The 23,192-nt window shown below is 51.3% G+C and overlaps 2 protein-coding genes across 4 annotated transcripts; one reads left to right on the top strand and one right to left on the bottom strand.

Moving 5' to 3' along the window:
* The first annotated feature begins 11,563 nt into the window (after positions 1–11,563).
* On the top strand, positions 11,564–15,682 carry GADD45GIP1 (GADD45G interacting protein 1). The gene is made up of 2 exons (XM_002761789.5): positions 11,564–11,924; positions 14,256–15,682. Exons 1-2 carry the CDS (start codon positions 11,575–11,577, stop codon positions 14,572–14,574), a joined length of 669 nt encoding a protein of 222 aa, XP_002761835.1. The 5' UTR covers positions 11,564–11,574; the 3' UTR covers positions 14,575–15,682.
* Positions 15,141–23,046, bottom strand: RAD23A (RAD23 nucleotide excision repair protein A). 3 transcript variants are annotated; one of them, XM_002807800.7, is made up of 9 exons: positions 22,872–23,046; positions 20,908–21,069; positions 20,561–20,742; positions 20,367–20,422; positions 20,106–20,233; positions 19,754–19,832; positions 19,505–19,638; positions 15,949–16,113; positions 15,141–15,867 (listed from the first exon to the last, which is right to left on the bottom strand). In XM_002807800.7, the coding sequence occupies exons 1-9, from the start codon at positions 22,941–22,943 to the stop codon at positions 15,754–15,756; spliced, it is 1,092 nt and encodes a 363-aa protein (XP_002807846.1). In that variant the 5' UTR covers positions 22,944–23,046; the 3' UTR covers positions 15,141–15,753. The 3 variants fall into 3 exon arrangements, with proteins under 3 accessions (XP_002807846.1, XP_008985629.1, XP_035142514.1); XM_008987381.5 differs by having other exon boundaries at positions 19,505–19,635; XM_035286623.3 differs by lacking the exons at positions 19,505–19,638; positions 19,754–19,832.
* Positions 23,047–23,192: the final 146 nt, after the last annotated feature.

Here is a 23,192-nt window from a genome sequence, read left to right as displayed (position 1 = left end):
AAAAAAAAAAAAAAAACAGCTTACCTTGCAGCCAGGTTTCTTGAGTTCAGCCCAGGCATTGCAATTTCTTGGCCATGTAACCCTGAGCAAGTCCCTTAACCATTCTGAGCCTTACCTTCTTTTTCTGTAATATGAGGGATAAAACAGTTCCTACCTCACTGGCTTGTTCTGAGGAACTAAGGCGGTAATTTATGTAAGGAGCTTAAAACAGAGATTCCTAAACAGTAACACCATGAATCAGCTATGATTAACATTATTGCTGCTGGGTTTTTTGTTCTGTTTTTTGTTTTTTTTTTTTTGGTGGGGGTGGATGGAGTCTTGCTCTGTCACCCAGGCTGGAGTGCAGTGGCATGGTCTTGGCTCACTGTAACCTCCACCTCCTGGGTTCAAGTGATTCTCCTGCCTCAGCCTCCTGAGTAGCTGGGATTACAGATGTGAACAAGCACACCCAGCTAATTTTTGTATTTGTAATACAGACAGGTTTCACTATATTGGCCAGGCTGGTCTGAAACTCCTGACCTCAAGCAATCCACCCACTTCAGCCTACCAAAGTGCTGGGATTACAGGCGTGAGCCACCATGCACAGCCAGTTCTTTTTTTATATATTTTCTCTTTTATGTGGCACAGTGTCTCACTCTGTTGCCCAGGCTAGTCTCAAAATGCTGGGATTATAGGCACTGGAGGCTATCTTGTCTGACTTTTGTTTTCCTTTTTTTCTTTCTTTTCCTTCCTTTCTTCCTTCCTTCTTTCCTTTCTGACAGAGTCTTGCTCTGTCTCCAAGCTGGAGTGCAGTGGCGTGACCTTGGCTCACCATAACCTCTGCTGCCTGGGTTCAAGCAATTCCCCTACCTCAGCCTCCCGATAGCTGGGACTACAGCGCGCACCATCACACCCGGCTAATTTTTTGTATTTTAGTAGAGACGGTGTCTCACCATGTTGGCTAGGATGGTCTCGATCTCCTGACCTCGTGATCCACAAGCCTCAGCCTCCCCAAGTGCTGGGATTACAGGCGTGAGCCACCAAGCCCAGCCCTCTTTTTCTTCTTCTTTTGCGTGTATGTGTGTTCGGAGACAGTCTCCCTCTGTCACCCAGGCTAGAGTGCAATGGCATGATCTCAGCTCACTGAAACCTCCCATTCTGGGTTCAAGTGATTCTCCTGCCTCAGCCTCCCGAGTAGTTGGGACTACAGGCCCCTGCCACCCACCATGCCTGGCTAATTTTTTTTTTTTGTATCTTAGTAGATATGGGGTTTCACCATGTTGCCCAGGGTGGTCTTGAACTCCTGAGTTCAGGCAATCCGCCGGTCTTGGCCTCCCAAAGTGCTGGGATTATAGGCATAAACCACCGCACCTGGCCTTTTTTGTTTATTTGTTTGGTTTTTGTTGTTATTGTTGAGATGGGGTCTTGTTCTGTCACCCAAGCTGGAGTGCAGTGGCACAATCACAGCTCACTGCAGCTTCGACCTCCCAGGCTCAAGGAATCCTCCTGCCTCAACCACACTGAATAGCTGACACCACAGGTGCATGACACCATGGCTGGCTGATTTTTAAATTTTTTGTAGAGACGGGGTCTTACTATGTTACCAGGTTTGTCTCAAACTGCTGGCCCCAAGTGATCCTCCTGCCTCAGCCTCGCAAAGCGCTGGGATTAAAGACACACACCACCGTGCCTGGGATTAGAGACGCACACCACCGTGCCTGGGATTAGAGACGCACACCGCCGTGCCTGGGATTAGAGACGCACACCGCCGTGCCTGGGATTAGAGACGCACACCACCGTGCCTGGGATTAGAGACGCACACCACCGTGCCTGGGATTAGAGACGCACACCACCGTGCCTGGGATTAGAGACGCACACCACCGTGCCCAGCTGTTTTATTTTCTTTAACATTCGGTATAGGCCAGACTCAATTCTGAGCCCTGAGGATACAGGAGAACAAGACAGAAAATGGGTCCTCACTGCCATGGATTTTACACTGTGCAGAAAACAGACAATAAAAGATAATAATAATTCGATGGCTCATGCCTGTAATCTCAGCACTTTGGGAGGTTGAGGTGACCAGATAACTTGAGGTCAGGAGTTCAAGAACAGCCTGACCAACATGGAGAAACCCCATCTCTACTAAAAATACAAAATTAGCTGGGCGAGGTGGCGCATGCCTGTAATCCCAGCTACTCTGGAGGCTGAGGCAGGAGAATCACTTTAACCCAGGAGTCGGAGGTTGCAGTGAGCCAAGATGGCGTCATTGCACTCCAGCCTGAGCAACAAGAGCAAAACTCCATCTCAAAAAGTGAAAAAGAAAAAATTGTTGGGCGTGGTGGCACGCTGTAACCCTAGCTGCCTCGGGATATTGAGGCACGAGAATTGCTTGAACCCGGGAGGCGGAGGTTGCAGTAAGCCAGATCATGCCACTGCACTCCAGCCTGGGTAACAATGAGACCCTCTCAAAAATAATGATGATAATAATAATTAATAATAAAAATGGGCCGGGCTCGGTGGCTCAAGCCTGTAATCCCAGCACTTTGGGAGGCCGAGGTGGGTGGATCACGAGATCAAGAGATCGAGACCATCCTGGTCAACATGGTGAAACCCCGTCTCTACTAAAAATACAAAAAAAAAAAAAAAAAAAAATTAGCTGGGCACGGTGGCACATGCCTGTAATCCCAGCTACTCAGGAGGCTGAGGCACAAGAATTGCCTGAACCCAGGAGGCGGAGGTTGCGGTGAGCCGAGATCGCGCCATTGCACTCCAGCCTGGGTAACAAGAGCGAAACTCCGTCTCAAAAAAATTAAAATAATAATAATAATAATAAATGATTTTAGAGTCTTAAGAAGCTATTAATATGGGATGTACCTTAGAGGGGTCAGGGCGGGGGCTTCTGTCTCCGGGGTGATCAGGGAAGTCCTCCCCGAGTAGGTGCCATTTTTACAGACACCTGAGATGGCTCTGGAGGCGGTGGGAACAGCCTGGTGGTGGGGGGTGGAGGTTGGGAGCGTTAGAAGCAGATAGGATGAGAGTCGCATCCCAGGCTTTGGGGCCCCTGAGGTGCCTGGGGGGTTCCTGGCTGGGTCCCGGCACTTCTATCTCGCACCCAAGTGAGGAGCTTGAAGGCCACCAGGGCCGTGGGAAGAGGTGAGGCCGGACCTTCCCGCGCCCTGCCCTCCACGGAGCCACGAATGCGATGCGGCGTGCTCGCCCTCTGGCGGCGGCTCCCGGGACTGCGTGGCGGCCGTACCCAGAACACGCGCCTCCCAGACATCCAGCCTGGAGTAGCGGGCGTGCTTCCCACCCAGCCCCCTACATCCAGCTCCTGACTGTCCCCAATCTGCCCTTCTGCTGTCCTCTAGACCCAGATAACCACAGCTCTGTCCTGCCAGGTGCGAAGGCTACAAACTTTGGAGCACCCTTGACCGATCTCTTTCTCTAACGCCCATACCCGCTCCCAATCTTATATGACAGTAACTCCGGTCAGCTCCAGAATCTACCCAGAATCCGCCAGCTTCTCACCAACTCCTTGTCCCCCTATCTGGATCAGCGCAGTCACTTCCTTCCAGGTCTCCCAGCTCCCGCCCTGGCCACCCATCCCCCACAGTCTATTCCCTCCACCGCGGCCAGAGGGCGCCTGTGAGCACCTGAGTCCAAGTCTCGACCCTCCGATCAGAATCCTCCATGGCTCCCATCTGCCTCAGAAAAAAACCTCAGGAGGAGGCCACGAGGCCCAGCAGGATGTGCCCCCATCACCTCCCCACGCTCATGTCCCCACAATCTCTCCTTTTTTCCCTCCAGCCACCCTTGCTCATTCCGTTTTTCCAAACGTACCAAGCACATTCCCTAATACTATGCTGCTACACAAGACTGCAGAAGCTCTTTAAATTTTAACATGGAAAGATATCCCCAGCCGGGCACAGTGGCTCACACCTGTAATCCCAGCACTTTGGGAGGCTGAGGTGGGCGGATCACCTGAGGGCAGGAGTTCAAGACCAGCATGGTCAACATGGTGAAACCCCATCTCTACCAAAAATACAAAAAAGTAACTGGGTGTGGCAGCACATGCCTGTAATCCCAGCTACTCAAGAGGCTGAGGCAGGAGAGTCGCTTGAACCCAGGAGAAGGAGGTTGCAGCAAGCCAAGATCACACCACTGCACTCCAGCCTGGGCAGCAAGAGCGAAACTCCATCTAAAAAAAAAAAAGACATCCCCCAAAAAATTAAGTAAAAAGAAAATGAATAGGCTATCATTCCAACCTTTTGGGGAAAGAGAGAAAATTTACAGCTATTGTTTACTTGTATTTACATGTTGCAAAAAGCAGCCAGGTTTTCCTGCTGAGGAGGGGCACGGAAATGTGCAGATAGTATGAGGGAACCTCACTCTAGACTTTAAAAATTGTGATCAGTAGGGGCCAGGTGCGGTGGCTCACGCCTGTAATCCCAGCACTTTGAGAGGCCGAGGCAGGTGGATCACAAGGTCAAGAGATCGAGACCATCCTGGTCAACATGGTGAAACACCGTCTCTACTAAAAGTATAAAAATTAGCTGGGCATGGTGGTGCGGGCCTGTAGTCCCATCTACTCGGGAGGCTGAGGCAGGAGAATTGCCTGAACCCAGGAGGTGGAGGTTGCGGCGAGCCGAGATCGCGCCATTGCACTCCAGCCTGAGTAACAAGAGCGAAACTCCGTCTCAGAAAAAAAAAAAAAAAAAAAATTGTGGTCGGGCACAGTGGCTCTCGCCTGTAATCACAGCACTTTCGGAGGCCAAGGCAGGTGATCATGAAGTCAAGAGATCAAGACAAGCCTGGCCAACATCGTGAAATCCTGTCTCTACTAAAAATACAAGAATTAGCTGGGCGTGGTGGCACGCGCCTATATCCCAGCTACTGAGGCAGGAGAATCGCTTGAACCAGGAGGCGGAGGTTGCAGTGAGCTGAGATTGCACCACTGCACTCCAGCCTGGTGACAGAGCGAGACTCCGTCTCAAAAAAAAAAAAAAAAAAAAAGAAAGGAAAAAAAGAAACTCTGCTTTAATCAGGCTGGGCACAGTGCCTTAAGCCTGTAATCCCAGCACTTTGGGAGGCCAAAACAGGCAGATCACCTGAGGTCAGGAGTTGGAGACCAGCATGGCCATCATGGTGAAAACCGGTCTCTACTAAAAATACAAAAAAATTAGCTGAGTGCAATTTCAGCTACTTGAGAGGCTGAGGCAGGAGGATCTCTTGAACCTGGGAGGTGGAGGTTGTAGTGAGTTGAGATCATGCCACTGCACTCCAGCCTGGGCAACAGAACGAGATTCCATCTTAAGAAAAAATGGCTATGCTGCACTTGAGTCTTGTTTTCTTGAGACCCAGCCGCCATTCTGTGAGGAAGCCTAAACCGCCCATGCAGAGAGACCTCTGTGTAGATACACCAGCTGACAGTCCTGCTGAGGCCTGAGCCAGCATCAATCCTTAGACAAGAGTGAATCATGTTTCCTGATATTTCTGGCTGCCAGGTATCATGTTGCCTCAACCTTCAATTCTTCCCGGCTGCAGGAAGGTAGCAGTGAGCAGAGACAAGCTATCCCCACTGGGCCCTACCAAAAATCCGGATCCACAGAATCCATGGGCTAATAAAATGGGTAAAGGTTGTTCACAGCAACTGTAGCTAGAACACCAGAACATACATACAGGTATATGTGCCGGAAATGAAAGTTTTATAAAACAATACTTATACTTACTACAGAGTGATAGTCATTACTAGATACAACCTGGTAACTGTGTTCTATGCTACTTTATTTCATTAAGAATAAAAGCCTTGGGCGGGGCGCAGTGGTTTATGCCTGTAATCCCAGCACTTTGGGAGGCTGAGGCAGGCGGATCACAAGGTCAGGAGATTAAGATTATCCTGACTAACACGGTGAAAACCTGTCTCTACTAAAAACACAAAACATTAGCCAGGCATGGTGGTGCATGCCTGTAGTCCCAGCTACTCTTGAGTCTGAGGCTGAATTGCTTGAACCTGGGAGGCAGAGGTTGCAGTGAGCCAAGATCGTGCCACTGCACTCCAGCCTAGGCAACAGAGTGAGTCTCCACCTCAGAAAATAAAATTACATTAAAAAGTTAAAACCTCAGTACTTTGGGAGGTGGAGGCTGGCAGATCACTTGAGGCCAGGAGTTTGAGACCAGCCTGGCCAACAAGGTGAAATCCTCTCTCTACTAAAACTAGAAAAAAATTAGCTGGGCATGGTGGTGGGCGCCTATAATCCCAGCTCCTTTTTCCTTTTTATTTGTATTTTTTTGAGACAGAGTCTCACTCTATCCACCCAGACTTGAGTGAAATGGCACAATCTCAGCTCACCGCAACCTTCATCTCCCAGGTTCAAGCAATTCTTGTGCCTCCCCAGTAGCTGGGATTACAGGCACTCGCCACAGCACCAGGCTAATTTTGTATTTTCAGTAGAGACGGGTTTTCACCATGTTGGCCAGGCTGGTCTTGAACTCCTGACCTCAGGTGATCCACCCACCGTGGCCTCCCAAAGTGCTGGGATTATAGGCATGAGCCACCATGCCCCGTCAGAATCCCAGCTACTTGGGAAGCTGAGGCAGGAGAATCGTTTGAATTCAGCAGAGGTTGGTGTAAACCGAGATCTCATGCCACTGCACTCCAGCCTGGGCGACACAGTGACATTCTGTCTCAAAAAAAGAATAAATAAGGCCGGGCATGGTGGCTTACACCCATAATAACCAGCACTTGGGGAGGCTGAGGTGGGCAGATCATAAGGTCAGGAGATCAAGACCATCCTGGCCAACACAGTGAAACCCTGTCTCTAATAAAAATATAAAAAAAATAGCTGGCATGGTGGCACACGCCTGTAGTGGAGGCTGAGGCAGGAGAATCGCTTGAACCCAGGGGCAGAGGTTGCAGTGGGCCAAAATCATGCCACTATACTCTAGCCTGGGCAACAGAGCGAGACTCCGTCTAAAAAAAAAAAAATGCCAGGCAAGGTGGCTCACACCTATAATCCCAGCACTTTGGGAGGCCAAGATGGGTCGATCAGCTGAGGTCGGGAGTTGGAGATCAGCCTGACCAACATGGAGAAACCCCAACTCTACTAAAAACACACAAAATTAGCCAGGTATTAGCGGATGCCTGGAATCCCAGCTACTTGGGAGGCTGAGGCAGGAGAATCACTTGAACCTGGGAGGCAGAGGTTGCGGTGACCTGAGATCGTGCCATTGCACTCCAGCCTGGGCAACAAGAACGAAACTCCGTCTCAAAAAAAAAAAAAAAAAAAGGCCAGGTGCAGGGGCTCACACCTGTAATCCTAGCACTTTGGGAGGCCAAGGCGGGTGGATCATGAGGTCAAGAGATTGAGACCATCCTGACCATCCTGACCAATATGGTGAAAACCCGTCTCTATTAAAAATACAAAAAATTAGCTGGGTGTGGTTGCACACACCTGTAGTCCCAGCTATTTGGGAGGCTGAGGAGGAAGAATTGCTTGAACCTGGAAGGTGAAGGCTGCAGCCGAGATCAAGCCACTGCACTCTAGCCTGGCGACAGAGTGAGACTCTGTCTAAAAAAAAAAAAAAATGCTGTATACCCATGTTCATAAGATCATTATTCACAACAGGCAAAAACTGGAGGCTGCCCAAATGTCCATGTGTATAGATGAATGAATAGACAAAATATGATCCATGTTATTCATCCTTTCAGCATGACATCTGCTGTTGGAAGAAAAAGAAATGTGGTCCATCCATACAATGGAATAGCATTCAGCCTTAAAAAGGAAAGAAAAAAATTGGAGATTGTCTCACTCTGTCACCCAGGTTGGAGCGCAGTGACATGCCCACAGCTCAATGGAGCCTCCACCTCCCAAGTTCAAAAGATCCTCCTGCCTCAGCCTCCAAAGTAGGTGGGACTACAGGCATGCACCACCACGCCTGGCTAAATTTTGTATTTTTTGTAGGGACAGGGGTTTCACAATGTTGTCCAGGCTAGGAAAGAAATTCTGACACGTGCTGCAACACAGATGAAACTTTAGGATATGCTGGATGCGGTGGCTCACACCTGTAATCCCAGCACTTTTCAAGGCCAAGGCAAATCACCTGCGGTCAGGAGTTTGAGACCAGCCTGGCCAACGGGGTGAAATCCCGTCTCTACTAAAAATACAAAAATTAGCCAGGTGTGGTGGCAGATGCCTGTAATCCCAGCTACTGGGGAGGCTGAGGCACAAGAATTGCTTGAACCCGGGAGGTGGAGGTTGCAGTGAGCCAAGATCGAGCCACTGCACTCCAGCATGGGCGACGACAGACTGAGACTCAGTCACAAAAAGGAAAAAGGAAAAGTTTTAGGATATTATGGCAACTAAACTAAGTCAGCCCAGGTGCATTGGCTTACACCTATAATCCCAGCACTTTAGGAGACTGAGGCTGGAGGATTGCTTGAGCTCAGGAGTTCGAGACCAGTCTGGGCAACATAGTGAGATCCTGTCTCTACTGAAAATAAAAAAAAATTAAAATTAGGCCAGGGGCAGGTGGCTCCTGCCTGTAGTCCCAGCTACTTGGGAGGCTGAGGCAGGAGAACTGATTGAGCCCAGGAGACGGAGGTTGCAGTGAGCCGAGATCCCACCACTGTACTCTAGCCTGGGAAATAAAGCAAGACTCTGTCTCAAAAAAAAAAAAAAAAAGGCCCGGGTGTGGTGGCTCACACCTGTAATCCAAGCACTTTGGAGGCCAAGGCAGACAGATCACCTGAGGTTGGGAGTTCAAGACCAGCCTGACCAACATGGTGAAATCCCATCTTTAAAAAAAAAAACTTGCCAGGTGAGTACCTGTAGTTTCAGGTACTTGAGAGGCTGAAGTGGGAGGATCACTTGAATCCAGGAGGTCGATTCTGCATCAAGTTATGATCATGCCACTGCACTTTAGCCTGGGGAACAGAGCAAGACCCTGTCTCAAAATAAAAAATAAACCAGTTGCAAAAGGACAAGTATGTATAATTCCACTTACATGAGGTACCTAGAGTAGTCCAAATTCATAGAAACAGAAAGTATAATAGTGGCTGCCAAGGACTGGGCAGGCGGAAGGGAAACTGGGGAGTGTTTCATGGGTACAGACTTACAGGTTTCCAAGACGAAAATATTCTCAGGTCAGGCACTGTGGCTCATACCTGTAATCTCAACACTTTGGGAGGCCAAGGCAGGAGGATAACTTGAGCCCTGAAATTCAAGACCACCCTGGGCAACATATTGAGACTCTATCACTACAAAGAATACAAAAATCAGCCAGGCTTGATGGCGAGTGCCTGCAGTTCCAGCTACTCAGGAGGCTGAGGTTGGAGGATCACTTGAGGCCGGAGGATCACCTGAGGCCAGGAGGTTGAGGCTGCACTGATCATGCCAGTGTATTCCAGCCTGGGTGACAGAGTGGGATCCTGTCAAGAGGGAAGCGGAGGAGAGAAGGGAAGAGTAGGGAAGGGAAGAGGAAGGGAAAAGGGAGGGGGCAGAGGAGGGGGAGGGGGAGCCCAACAGTTCAAGATCAGCCTGGATAAGATAGAGAAACCCTGTCTTAAAAAAAAATTTTTAATTTAGGTGGAAGTAGTGGTTTATTCCAGTAGTCTACCTACTTGAAAGACTGAGGCAGGAGGATCACTTGAGCCCAGGAATTCAAGACTGCAGTGAGCTATGATCAAGCCAGTGCACTCTAGCCTGGGCAACAGAGCAAGGCCCTGTGTCAAAAAACAAATTTAATTTAATTTGAAAAGCAACCATGTAAGTCCTGCTTCCTTTGTTGCACATTATGCTTCTAAGAATCATCCATCTTGCTGTGAGCAGATGTAATATCTGCTCTTTCATTCCTGTGTACTAGTCCGTTGGCTGAAACAGCATAATTTAGGTGTCCATTCTACTTGAGATGGACATTGGGTGTGAGCTAGTTCCAGCTTGGAAATTACATATATATGTGATGTTCCTATGAACATTTATGTCTTGAGAAAAATTACAATTCTTTTTTGCAGGGGCAGAGAAGGTGTGCATGTGTGTGATTAAAAAAAAACAGGCTGGGTGTGGTGGCTCACGCCTGTAATCCTAGCACTTTGGGAGCCCGAGGTGGGTGGATCACCTGAGGTCAGGAATTCAAGACCAGCCTGGCCAACATGGAGAAACCCCATCTTTAAAAACAAAAACAACAACAACAACATTTGGCCGGGTGGTGGCTCACACCTGTAATCCCAGAACTTTGGAAGGCCAAGGCGGGCGGATCACTCAAGGTCAGGAGTTTGATACCAGTCCGGCCAACATGGTAAAACCCCATCTCTACTAAAATGGAAAAATTAGCCAGGCATGGTGGCTAGAGCTTGTGGTCCCAGCTACTCAGAAGGCAGAAGCTCGAAAATCCTTTGAACCCGGGAGGCGGAGGTTGCAGTGAGCAGAGATGGCGCCACTGTACTCTAGCCTGGGAGACAGAGCAAGACTCTGACTCAAAAACAAAACAAAACACAAATTCTTTTTCTTTATTGTGTATATTTTACAATATGAAACATACTATATTCTACATTATAAGCAATATTTCCCACTCCTCCACCCCCAGCCCCTGGTAACACCTCATCGACTTTCTGTCTCTATGAATTTGACTACTCTAGTTACCTCATATAACTGAATACAATTTTTATCCTTTTGTGACTGCCTTATTTCACTTAGCCTAATGTCTTCAAGGTTCATCCATGTCACAGCATGTGACAGAATTTTATTTTTTTTCTCCCAGGCTGGAGAGCAGTGGGGCAACCTCGCCTCCCAGTTTCAAGCGATTCTCCTGCCTCAGCCTCCCCAGTAGCTAGGATTACAGGCGTGCGCTACCACATCCGTCTACTTTTTGTCCGTCTCAACCTCTAACGTCAGGTGATGCCTGCCTCGCCCTCTCAGAGTGCTGGGATTACAGCAGTGAACCACTGCGCCCGGCCACATTTAAATTTTAAAAAGTAATAAATGCTAATATAAATGCATAAAAGTAAAATTAAAAATATTTTTTACCCAAAGAACACTGAACGCTTAAAAACACATTTTTTAAGTGTCAGTGTGCAGAGGAAAAAAAGTGAAAATTAAAAATGACTTTAAGGCCGAGCGCGGTGGCTCACGCCTGTAATCCCAGCACTTTGGGAGGCCAAGGCGGGTGGATCACGAGGTCAAGAGATCAATTGACCATCCTGGTCAACATGATGAAACCCCGTCTCTACTAAAAATACAAAAAAATTAGCTGGGCATGGTGGTGCGCGCCTGTAATCCCAGCTACTCGGGAGGCTGAGGCAGGAGAATTGCCTGAACCCAGGAGGTGGAGGTTGCAGTGAGCCGAGATCGCACCATTGCATTCCAGACTGGGTAACAAGAGCGAAACTCCGTCTCAAAAAAAAAAGACTTTAATAAGTAACTGTTTAAAAGTTAAAGCTATACTTGGAAATGTATAAAATCTATACTAACTCCTTCTCCTCACTCCCCCGAACTCAGGCGGCAGGCACGTCCCTCGCCCTGCCCTGGCCCCCACCTGGCCTCGCGCTCAGGCAGCGCCTTGAACAGCCCGGCCGGCGTGCGAGGACCCCGCACGGCCAAGATGGCGGCGTCCGTGCGACAGGCACGTAGCCTGCCGGGGCTGGCGGCGACGCTGGGCCTGGGTTCCCGTGGCTACCGGGCCCCCCCGCCCCCCCGCCGCAGGCCAGGACCCCGGTGGCCAGACCCCGAGGACCTCCTGACCCCGCGATGGCAGCTGAGGCCGCGCTACGCAGCTAAGCAGTTCGCGCGTTACGGCGCTGCCTCCGGGGTGGACCCCGGTTCGCTATGGCCGTCGCCGGAGCAGCGGAGGGAGCTGGAGGCTAAGGAGCGCGAATGGTACCCAACCCTGGCGACCATGCAGGAGTCGCTGCGGGTGAAGCAGCTGGCCGAAGAGCAGAAGCGTCAGGAGAGGTGCGTGCGTGCAGGAAGACGGGGAGCTGCCCTCTGTGTCCCTTGGGCGAACTGGGCCCCAAACCGTGCCTACCCCACTGGGGGCACCTCGCAGCATCTACATGTTGTACATTTATATATACGCTTACCTGGCCGCAAAACAAACTCAGTAACAGTCCATTTAGGCATTCATCAGCAAGTCGTTTTGTGTTTTTTTGTTTTTTTTTTTTTTAAGTCTTACTGTTGCCCAGGCTGGAGTGCAGTGGCGCGACCTTCGCCTCCAGGGTTGAGCGATTCTCTTGCCACAGCCTCCCGAGTAGCTGGGATTACAGGCGTGAGCCACCGCAACCGGCCATGATCAGCAAGAATTTACTGAGCGCATACCGTGTGCAAGAACCCGTCCCAGGCTGCACGCGGTGGCTCACGCCTGCTATCCTAGCATTTTGGGAGGCCGAGGCAGGCCCCAAAGGGCTCCTGAAGCCAGGAGTTCGAGACCAGCTTAACTAACATGACGAAACCCTGTCTCTACTAGATACAAAAATTAGCCGGGCATGGTGGTACACGCCTGTGATCCCAGCTACTCGGGAGGCTGAGACAGAATAGCTTGAACCCAGGAGGCAGAGGTTGCTGTGAGCTGAGATAAGGCCACTGCACTCCAGCCTGGGCAAGAGAGGAAAACTCCATCTCAAAAAAAAAAACAAAAAAACAAAATCCTGTCCCAGCAGGAAACAGGCGAGATAATATCAGATGGCCACAGTGGACTGCCTATTAGGAAGGTAAAAGAGTGAAGAGTGCCTGCCTGAGGGCAGCTTTGGTTCAGTACTCTCTGAGGAGATGATGATTAAGCCAAGACCTGAATAACCAGACTTAGCCATGGGGAGATCTCTTAGGTAAAGAGTTCCTGGTAGAAGGAATAGCTGAGGCAAATGCTCTGAGATAGGATATGCCTTAAAGAAGAGCCAAGTGGCCAGTGTAGCTGGGGAAAAGTGAGGGCAGGAAGGTGATGGGTCCTGGAACCAAGGGCAGAGGTCGGGTACAGAGAGGCAAGTCTGAAGGACCACAGGCTTTTTTTTTTTTTTTTTTTTGAGGTGGAGTTTCGCTCTGGTTCCCCAGGCTGGAGTGCCATGGTGAGATCTCGGCTCACTGCAACTTCTGCCTCCCGGGTTCAAGCAATTCTCCTGCCTCAGCTTCTTGAGTAGCTGGGATTAGAGGCGTGCACCACCACACCTGGCTAATTTTTTGTATTTTTAGTACAGACAGGGTTTCGCCCTATTGGCCAGCCTGGTCTCAAAACTCCTGACCTCAGGTGATCCACTTGCCTCAGTCTCCCAAAGTGCTGAGATTACAGGCATGAGCCACTGTGCCTGGCTGGATCAGGGGTATCTGTTACAGATAATGCCACTTCCTGGATGGCAGAGGGGGTAGGTCAAGTGTGTTCCTGGTATTTAACCTTCTGGTTTTCCCAATAGCCTTAAGAGGAAGAAGGGATTGCCCTAATTTTAGAGATGAGGAAACTGAGGCTTGGCAAAGTGAAGTCATGTGTCTGATCACCCAGGCAGGGAATGTTGGAGCAGGGACTCGTTTCTGCCCTTCCTCAGCCAGATGACCCTGTTATAGGGCAGCTTAATTCTTCACTTTTCCAATCCGTAAATGAGGCCATCATAAAAAAGAACGAGATCATGTCCTTTGAAGGGACAAGAAGGGAGCTGGAGGTTATCATCCTTAGCAAACTAACACAGGAAAAGAAAACCGAATACAACATATTCTCACTTCTAAGTGGGAGCTAAATGATGAGAACACATGGACACACAGGGGAACAACACACATTGGGGCCTTTTGGAGGATGGAGGGAAAGAATCAGGAAAGAGAACTACTGGATACTAGGTTTAATATCTGGGTGATGAAATAAATCTGTACAAAAAGTTAAAAAAAAATGGGGCTGTGACTGGTAGCTACAAACTCAAGTATTGATGGGAAATGTCTTTCTTGCTTTCACTCCTGTGCCTAGAATTGGGCCTGGCTACAGTAGGTACTCAGCAATGTCTGTGGAATAAACATGTGAAATTGTCCATGGGAGTGGCACTTGGTGGCTCAGTAGGTAGCTCAGTGAAATGTTGATTTGGCTTTGGCACATGGGGTACTGGGGCTTGACACACTCTTGTGATCAAATTCATGCACAAGTAACTCTCTTCATCTCTTCCTGTTTCTTCACTTGTCAAGGGCTTCTCCTGACAGTTAACCTTCTGGGGGAGTTGAGAAGGCTAGTGCGCAAAGACCTATGGGTGGGTTATGGTGGGTGAGCTCTGCCCTGGCTGAATGCCAGCGTCACGGCCCACTCTCCCTCCCCTGCAGGGAGCAGCACATCGCAGAGTGCATGGCCAAGATGCCAAAGATGATTGAGAAATGGCGGCAGCAGCAACGGGAGCGCAGGGAGAAGGAAGAGGCTGACAAGGAGAGGAGGGCCCGACTGCAGGCTGAGGCCCAGGAGCGCCTAGGCTACCAAGTGGACCCAAGGAGCACCCGCTTCCAGGAGCTGCTCCAGGACCTAGAGAAGAAGGAGCGCAAGCGCCTCAAGGAGGAAAAACAAAGACAGAAGAAGGAGGCACGAGCTGCTGCAATGGCTGCGATGGCAGCCCAGGACCCAGCAGCCTCAGAGGCACCCAGCTCCTGAGCCTTTGTCCTTTCCCAATAAAAGCCTGCTCCCTGGCAGTCCCCCTGAAGAGACCTGTGTCCCCTCAAAGTGTGCCTCTCTGGATCCCCTGGTTCCTCCCACAACACCTAGGGCTGGGCTGGGGAATCCCCAACTTGGCTCTACTCAAAAGGGGGACAGGGATTGTAGGCCCTGCTTACTGAAGCTTCAGGACGAGAAAAGGCGGGGGTGCAATGGGCAAATAATAAAGAAGCAGATGGCAGAAGAGAAGAAGGCTTCTGTTTACCAACATTCTTCTCCGGTAATTAGCCAATTATGGGGTGGGGGGGAGGGGAGAAGTATAGCCAAAACAGACTGTGGTGGTGATGGTGGGGGCCAGGGAGAAGCAGTCCTTGTAAGGCTGGGCTGGGGTCCACTGCCTGGAAATGACACACTGGGGGAGGAGACACTGGGAGCCCCAATCTGCAAGGACTCACAGACTCCTCTCCCACTTCCCGGCACCCATCACCACGCCTGCCTGTGCCCAGACAGCCCCCAGACTGAGACAGGCGGGCGTGGGGAGCCCCAGCAGGCACGGACCATAGGGCTGGTTTTTTAAACTTTATTCACTTCAAAACCTTTATTAGAGACACGGTTCTATTCTGGGGTGGGGGTAGCCTTAACACTGAGCTTATGTTAGCCCTTCTCTAGGCTGGAGGCCAAGGCCAGACTGGGGAGGGGGCCTTGAACCTTTCAGGGCTCACTCCAGATGGAAAGATTTGGGCTGCTCCAATGGAGGATCAAATTTTGGGGCTCCAGCTTCCCCTCATCCTAGAAGAGGATGGGGTGGGGGGTCCTCAGGGATTCTTCTGAAGATGGAGAAGCAAGCAGCCGCCTTTCCATCTGGTTGCAGGGAGCTGGGACAGAGGCCAAGAGGGGCCCATCTGTCACCTCCCAGTCCTGCCAGCTTCTCTGAGCAGGCTGGGCTGGGGAGGAGGGGACAGCTGTCTGGCCTGGGTCTTCTCAGAGCAAGATGGGAACAAGGGCCACTTTAGGAGGACGGGAAGCTGGGCTTTTTGCTCACTGTTGTGTTTTTTTAAGGTTTTTGATTCTTTTTCCCACTTCTTAAATAAACATGTATATATATATATATTTTTTTCTTTTATAAAACTTTCATGGAGTAGGGGTAGAGTGGGGGTTTGGTGGCCTGGCCTCCTGGCATCACTCGTCATCAAAGTTCTGACTCAAGAGGAAGTTGGCAGCCAAGTTTTCGTTTTTTTCACACGCGAAATAGGCCTGGATAACCAGGCTCTCTGGGAACCCCAGGGCCTTCAACTGTGGGAAGATGGGTAAGTGTGAGCAGTAGAAGGTAGGGGTCCTGCCCACCTGCAGTTCCCCCATATCCAGACCTCTTACCCTCTCTATAGCTTCTTTCTCCTGCGGCGTCACCTGGATGTAGTTCATCTGCGGGGCCTCCTCTCCTATGGCACCCACCTCTGCCTCCACATCTGAGATGTCCGCCAGCTCCCCAGGGGGTTCGTTCAGCATCTGGATGAACTGCTCCTGGTGCCGGCTAATTTGCTGCAGGAGAGGGTGGGGAAGGGAGGGTAATTCACAGCCCTTGCCCCCTCCTCTCCCCAGGTCTTCACAGCCCTTGCTTTTTCATTCAGTCAGGCAAATCTCCAGAGGAGTCTATTCTGGCCAAACACAACAGACAATGTAAGCCCTGCTCTGGTGGAGCTGACCATGGGCTTTAAGTGAGCCAAGAAATGGGCCAGGCCTACTGACTCATGCCTATAACCCTAGCACTTTGAGAGGCAGAGGCAGGTGTATCACTTGAGATCAGGAGTTCGAGACCAGCCTGGCCAACGTGGTGAACCCTTATCTCTACTAAAAAGAGGAAAAGTAGCCAGGTGTGGTGGCAGGCGCCTGTAATCCCAGCTACTCAGAAGGCTCAGGCGTGAGACTGAACGTAAGAGGCAGAGGTTGCAGTAAGCCACTGCACTCCAGCCTGGACAACAGAGCAAGACTATCTTGAATAAATAAACAAAATAAAGAAATAGGCCAGGCACAATGGTTCATGCCTGTAATCCAAGCACTTTGGGAGGCACAGGCAGGCGGATCACTTGAGGCCAGGAGTTCGAGACCAGCCTGGCCAACATGGCAAACCCCATCTCTGCTAAAAATACAAAAATTAGCTGGGTGTGATGGCACATGCCTGTAGTCCCAGCTACTCAGAAGGCTAAGGTAGGAGAATCCAGGAGGCGGAGGTGGCAGGGTGCTGAGACTGCACCGCCACACTCCAGTCTGGGTGGCAGACTCTCAGAAATATAAACAAATAAATACATGAGCCAATAAATGAACCAGACGACTACAAGTGCCTGGCTAGAAAGGAAATGCAGATGAGGACTGGAGAGGTCTGCAATATGGAGGATGCAGAGGGTTTCCTCCAGGTAAAGCAAACAGCAAGTGCAAAGGCCCAGGGGGGATGCATCTGGAAATCTCAGAAGCAAGAACAGAGTGAACACGGAAGGGAAGACGGATGAGGCAGATAATAAGACCAGAGCGGAAGACCCTTTGGTCTTCTCAAGTCAGACCCATTTTCCAGAGCAGTGGGAAGCCACGATGATGACAGTTATTCAGGAAAATATGTGGTCTGAATCTTTTAGAAAGGTGAACTTGGCCAGGTGTGGTGGCTCATGCCTGTAACCCTAACAACTTGGGAGGAAAGGCAGGAGGAACTGCTTGGGCCCAGGAGTTCAAGACCAGCCTGGGCAATATAGACCCTGTCTCTATTCCCCGACTCCACTCCCCCGAACCAAAAACTGTGAACTCATCTGCGTGTTGGATTTGGGTATGTGGAAGTTCATTTGTTTGTTTTCGTTTCTATTCTTTTTAAGACAGAGTCTCACTCTGTCACCCAGGCTGGGGTGCAGTGGGGCAATCTCGGTTCACTGCAATTTCTGTCTCCTGGGTTCAAGCAATTCTCATGCCTCAACCTTCGAAACAGCTGGGACTACAGTGGCCTGCCACCATGCTCAGCTACTTTTTTAGTAGAGACAGGATTTCACCATGTTGGCCAGGCTGGTCTCAAACTCCTGACCTCAACTGGTCTGCCCACTGGTCTCCCAAAGTGCTGGGATTACAGGTGTGGGCGCCACTGTGCCCAGCCTGGGTATCTGGAAGCTCTGATACAACTCTCTCTACTCTTGTCTACATCTGACCATTTTCACATTAAAGAAAGTGTTGGCCGTGCTCAGTGGCTCAAGCCGGTAATCCCAGCACTTTGGGAGGCCGAGGCGGGTGGATCATGAGGTCAAGAGATCGAGACCATCCTGGTCAACATGGTGAAACACCATCTCTACTAAAAATACAAAAAATTAGCTGGGCATGGTGGCGCGTGCCTGTAGTCTCAGCTACTCAGGAGGCTGAGGCAGGAGAATTGCCTGAACCCAGGAGGCGGAGGTTGCGCCATTGCACTCCAGCCTGGGTAACAATAGTGAAACTCCGTCTCAAAAAAAAAAAAAAAAAAAAAAGAAAAGAAAAGAGTTTTTCAGTCAATGGACTGTGGTACTGTGGAGTGGCAGAGGCCCTGGAGAAGCCTGCCAGGGAGCTGGAGTGCAGGGAGGGGCTGGATGGGGAGAAGAGACAGGACAAGGGGAGGGACCTCAGCTGGCCCCCACGGCCTGAGGCTGAAGCAACCCCAGGCTGGTCCTTGCAGAGATGGGGGAGAACTGGGGAAGTCTGTTCAAAATCTTAGAAGTCTAGTCTAGAGAGCACTCTGGGCCGGGCGCGGGGGCTCACGCCTGTAATCTCAGCACTTTGGGAGGCTGAGGCGGGCAGATCCTGAGGTCAGGAGATGAAGACCATCCTGGCCAACATGGTGAAACCTCATCTCTACTAAAATACAAAAAAATTAGCCAGGTGTGGTAGCGCACACCTGTAGTCCCAGCTGCTCAGGAGGCTGAGGCAGGAGAATCACTTGAATCCAGGTGGCAGAGGATGCCATGGGCCAAGATCTGCCACCGCAACAGAGCAAGACTCTGTCTCGGGGCAGGGGGTGGGGGGAAGCACTTTGATGGACAGATTAAGCCAACCATGGAGTATGGCACTGAGAGAGACTTGAGCTGGTTATATAGATTTGGGGGTCCTCAGGCCAGGCATGATGGCTTACGCCTGTAATCTAAGCACTTTGGAGGCCAAGGAGGGCGGATCACCTGAGGTCAGGAGTTCAAGACCAGCCTGACCAACATGGTGAAACCCCATCTTTATAAAAATATATATATTTAAAAAAAAAAAAAAGATTTGGGAGTCCCCATACAGACTGAAGGCCCCAGGACACTATGAGGGAGGACTGAGTGCAGATGAAGAACAGGACCGGGCAGGAGAAGCTGGCAAGGGGCTAAGAAATGAGAGAAGGGGCAGACAGCAGGGTCTTGGGTCAAGACAGGTGGGCACTTCACAGAGGACCCAGAGGAACCTGCACTCAGAGGCCCACGCCCCTACTCTTCCTGTGAACATTCAAAGGCCAAGGTTGAGCCTCACTGAGCACAGAAGTCCCAGAGCCAACTGGGACACAGCTGTCCTGGGTGATGTCATGCCACCTTACAGACATTTACGTAGTGCCATCTGTATGTGGAGCCAGAGCCAGAGCCCCAGCCCAGGACCCTGAGGCAGCAGGCAGACACACACTCTACCAGCTGTGTGGCCCTGGGAATGACAGGCTGTTCTAAGCTTCTAGTGTCTTCTTCTGCAGGAGGTGATGTTGACAGCACCCACACCTCACAAGGCAGTTCGGAAGACTAAGAAACCGTGGGGGTCGACAGGTCACAGGAAGCATGGGGGTGTGGGGGAAGAATGCGCTTAGTCCTGCTTTCCAGGATTAGAACGACTTCTGTATGTTATGGACTCTGGTGCCCGCAGGGAAGGGAAATGGTGGCTGCCCTGGTTCCCTCTGCCCCTGGGACCACACCTGCAAAAGCTGAGGGTTCTCCTGGCCCAGCTGTTGGAGCAGAGCAGGCAGCAGTGCAGGGTTCTGCTGAATCACCTGCCGCATGTTCTGGAACTGGGGCTGGTCCCGCAGGAACTCCAGGGGGTTCTCTCCTGCTGGTAGTAGGAAGGGGTGCAGTCAGACACTGCACTGGGCTCCCAGGAGCACTGCGGGGTGGAGTGTGGTGTGAGTCAGGTACCTGGAGGGCAGATGCCGCACGTGCACACCCACCTGCTTCCGTGGCCGGCTGCTCGGATACCTGGCTCTCCTGGACAGAACCGTGTTCTGGCTCGGGGCTCCCAGGAATTCCCTGTCAGGGGTCCTGTTTAGTTCTAATGCACAGAGCTCCTGTTGCCACCCTCCTCCATGCCCTGGCAGGACACAGCTGAGGCGTTGGCCCTGCCCTCCGGAGGCCCCCCCATCGCTCACATCCAGCCTCCTGTGGGACAGCGTTAGCGGCTGCAATCACTACCCAAAGGCTTTTCTGGGCAGATTTTGCCTCTCCAACTGCCCATGAGGGCAGTGAAGCCCGTGGACTTGGACTCCCTCAAGGCCTCCCCGGGAGGCGGCAGCCCCACCTCACCGTGAGCAGATACTCCACGGCTCGGTGGGGGTTGTTGTAGCTGGCTCTCAGGGCGGCCACGACCCGCTCCCGCTCATAGCCCATGGACATGATCTCCGTGAGCATCGTCTCATACTCAGAGCCCGTCACTGTGGAGGGAGCAGCAAAGCCTGGGTTACCAGGAAGAGGAAAGGGCAGCTCCCAGGCCCTCCCGCACCCAGACAAGGCCCAGCTGATGGCTGGGGCACCCAGTCACCTCTGCCCTAGGGACCACCCACCCACCTAGCGTGGAGGCTGCGTCTTCCTCTCGCCCGCTGCTACCTGAAGAGGGAACAGAGCTGCAAATTCAAGAAAGAGAAATCGGATCCTGCCTTCTGGCGGCCTGCCCTCCCTCCAGGTGTGTAGGACCACATATGTGGGCACTGGAATGTGCTGGAAGGACAGGGCCCAAGCTGGGGCTGCTGCCCACGCCTTACCCTGACACGGACTCTGGGGACGTCGTGGGGGCGGATTCCTCCGACGGGCTCTTGTCCTCTCTGGCGGCAGGTGGGGGATGGGACATGCCTGAGGTAGGGGCGGGCAGGAAGGATGTAGAGGACTCTGGGGCAGCTGTGGGTGAGGCCTCTGGGGGTGCTGAGGTACCCTGGCCAGCTTTGGTCTGCAACAGCAAGAAAAAGAGCTGGCATCAGCAACCCTATCAGACCTAACAACCCGCTCTGCCGTGGCCCCACCCTGTTCATAGCTAATCTCTCCTGGGCAAACAGGCTCTTTGCAAGCTCCCCAGCTCATCCACCCACCCTTCCAGCCAGCACACGTCACCCACCTTGGTCACCATGACGACTACAAAATTCTTCTCATCAATGCGATAGTCCCTGATGGGAACATCATCGCTCAAGATCTTGCCGGCATAAATAAGTTTCTGTCCAGCCACGGGGAAAGCATCACGACCTTTCTCTGCTTCTATCTTCTCCTTTAGTACCTTCACCTAGAGGGAGGGGTACAGACAGTCACTGGCGAACCCAAGATTCTCTCTTCCCTTCTAGTTTAGGACGGAGAGGCTGCAAGCCCTGACGGCAGAGGCAAGCAAGATTTTTAAAGTTTTCTCAGCATCTAAAACATGCTAGACTCGAATTCATTCAATCATCATGCCATTCAATACGGTATTTATTAATATTAAACACCTATTAGGTGCCAGGTGCTGTTTTAGACATGGAGGCCACAGCCCAGCAACAAAAAACACAAGTCCCTGCTCTTACGGAGAGAACACTAATGTGAAAAAAATGTAATTTCAGGTGGTATAAAGTATGAGAACAAAACAGAATAAAGGGGACAGCCCCCCAACCCCACATTCTACCTTGAACAATAACAGTGACTAGCAATTAATAGTGCTTTTTTTTTTTGAGACAGGATCTCACTGCTGTCCACAGTGAATTGCAGTGGTGCAATCATAGCTGACTGCAGCTTCAAACTCCCGGGTTCAAGTGGTACTCTCACTCAGCCTCAGGGGTGGCTGGGACTAAAGGTGCACATCACCACTCCAAGCTAATTTAAAAAATTTTTTTTGTAAATAGAGTATCCCTATGTTAGGCTGGCTGGTCTCAAACTCCTGGCCTCAAGCTATCCTCCTGCCTCTGCCTCCCAATCATTAGGATTACAGAGGCATGAGCCACCATGCTTGGACAATAGTGCTACTGTATATGTGTACCTATCCTACTTTTTAAGCTTCCTAACTATCAAATACGTTATCACTGGCCTCATTTTATTCATTCACTTTTGTTTCTTCTTTTTGCGGACAACAGGGTCTCGCTGTGTTGCCAGGATGATCTCAAATTCCTAGGCTCAAGGGCTCTTGTCTCTGCCTCCCTAAGTGCTGCGATTACAGGCAGAAGCCAGCAGGCGCCCGGCTCATTTTATATTTGAGAATGAGAAAACGGAGGCACAGAGAGGTTAACTTCTCCAAAGCCAAACAGGTGAGCTGATCAAAAAATGTGAGTGTTTCCCTTTTACAAAAAGTGGACTTCAATGTCTCCCTCACTGTGCAAAAAGTGCCAAGTACCCAACAGATATTCAGTATGCTTGAATTAGGTCCTAATTCTACTTTCGGCTAAAAGGGCATCATAATGTTTATATCGTGGACGCTCACACAAGGCAGAACCTAATTTGAATCCGAGCTCTACCATTACCTGTGTGTGGCTGTGGCAAAGTTCCTTAAGCCCTAGGTTTCTACATCTGTAAAATGGTCAGAGGTCCCCAATGACAAGCCCGTTTTGCAGAGCAGTAAAACGATCGGTGACTGATAAAAAGTAAACGGTCAACAAACACGAACCACCAAAATTATAAAGACTGAGACCCGTTTATTATCATTAACATCATTGTTGTCGTCACTACTCGGTATCTCCTGGTCATTACTCCTAGATTCGACCACCAGTGTCCCAAGGAGATGCCTGCAAAGCTGGGAACGTGGAGCCCCAGTACTGGAGAGCCTGGCCTGCCCACGAATCCGAGCCAATAGCTCCCGCGCCCCACGAGAGCGCTGACATTGGAGCCGCGGCCTGGCCAGCGCCCCGGAGGTGGGGCCTTGTCCGGAGACCGGCCCAGGAGCGCCGCGCGATCCGCTGAGAGCTGTGCCAAAGACCACCGTGGGGGGATCCAGTTAAGTCCGGCAGGTTGGGGGTCTGGGTAGGGCCCGGCCCGCGCCGTCCTCCCAGCCCCTCCCGTTGGGATCCCAGCCTCCCCGCCACCACCCCACCCCCAGCACCCGCCCCCGGGCTCCGGCCCGGCCCGCACCGTCTCGTCGGGCTCCATGCGGATCTTGAAGGTCTGCTGCTGCAGCGTTTTGAGCGTGATGGTGACGGCCATGGCGGGGCCCGAGCAAACGCGGCGGCCCCGGGATCCTCACACAACATGCAACTCACGCCGCCGCCATTTTAGCGCCCAGCCGCGCCGCACGCCGACCGCTTCCGGGGCAGGCAATGCGCGCGCTGACCACCAGCGCACGTGACCTGCGCTCGCCTGCCTCCTTGGCCTTTGTGGGCATGCGCACAAGCGCGTTCTCGAGCGGAGCATGCGCAGACTAAACTCCGCGCTGTGGAAGGGAGGGGGCTTCTG

This window comes from Callithrix jacchus, chromosome 22 (assembly GCF_049354715.1).
Source record: "Callithrix jacchus isolate 240 chromosome 22, calJac240_pri, whole genome shotgun sequence".
In the NCBI taxonomy this organism is placed as follows: domain Eukaryota; kingdom Metazoa; phylum Chordata; class Mammalia; order Primates; family Cebidae; genus Callithrix; species Callithrix jacchus.
This window is presented reverse-complemented; position numbering and strand designations above follow the sequence as displayed.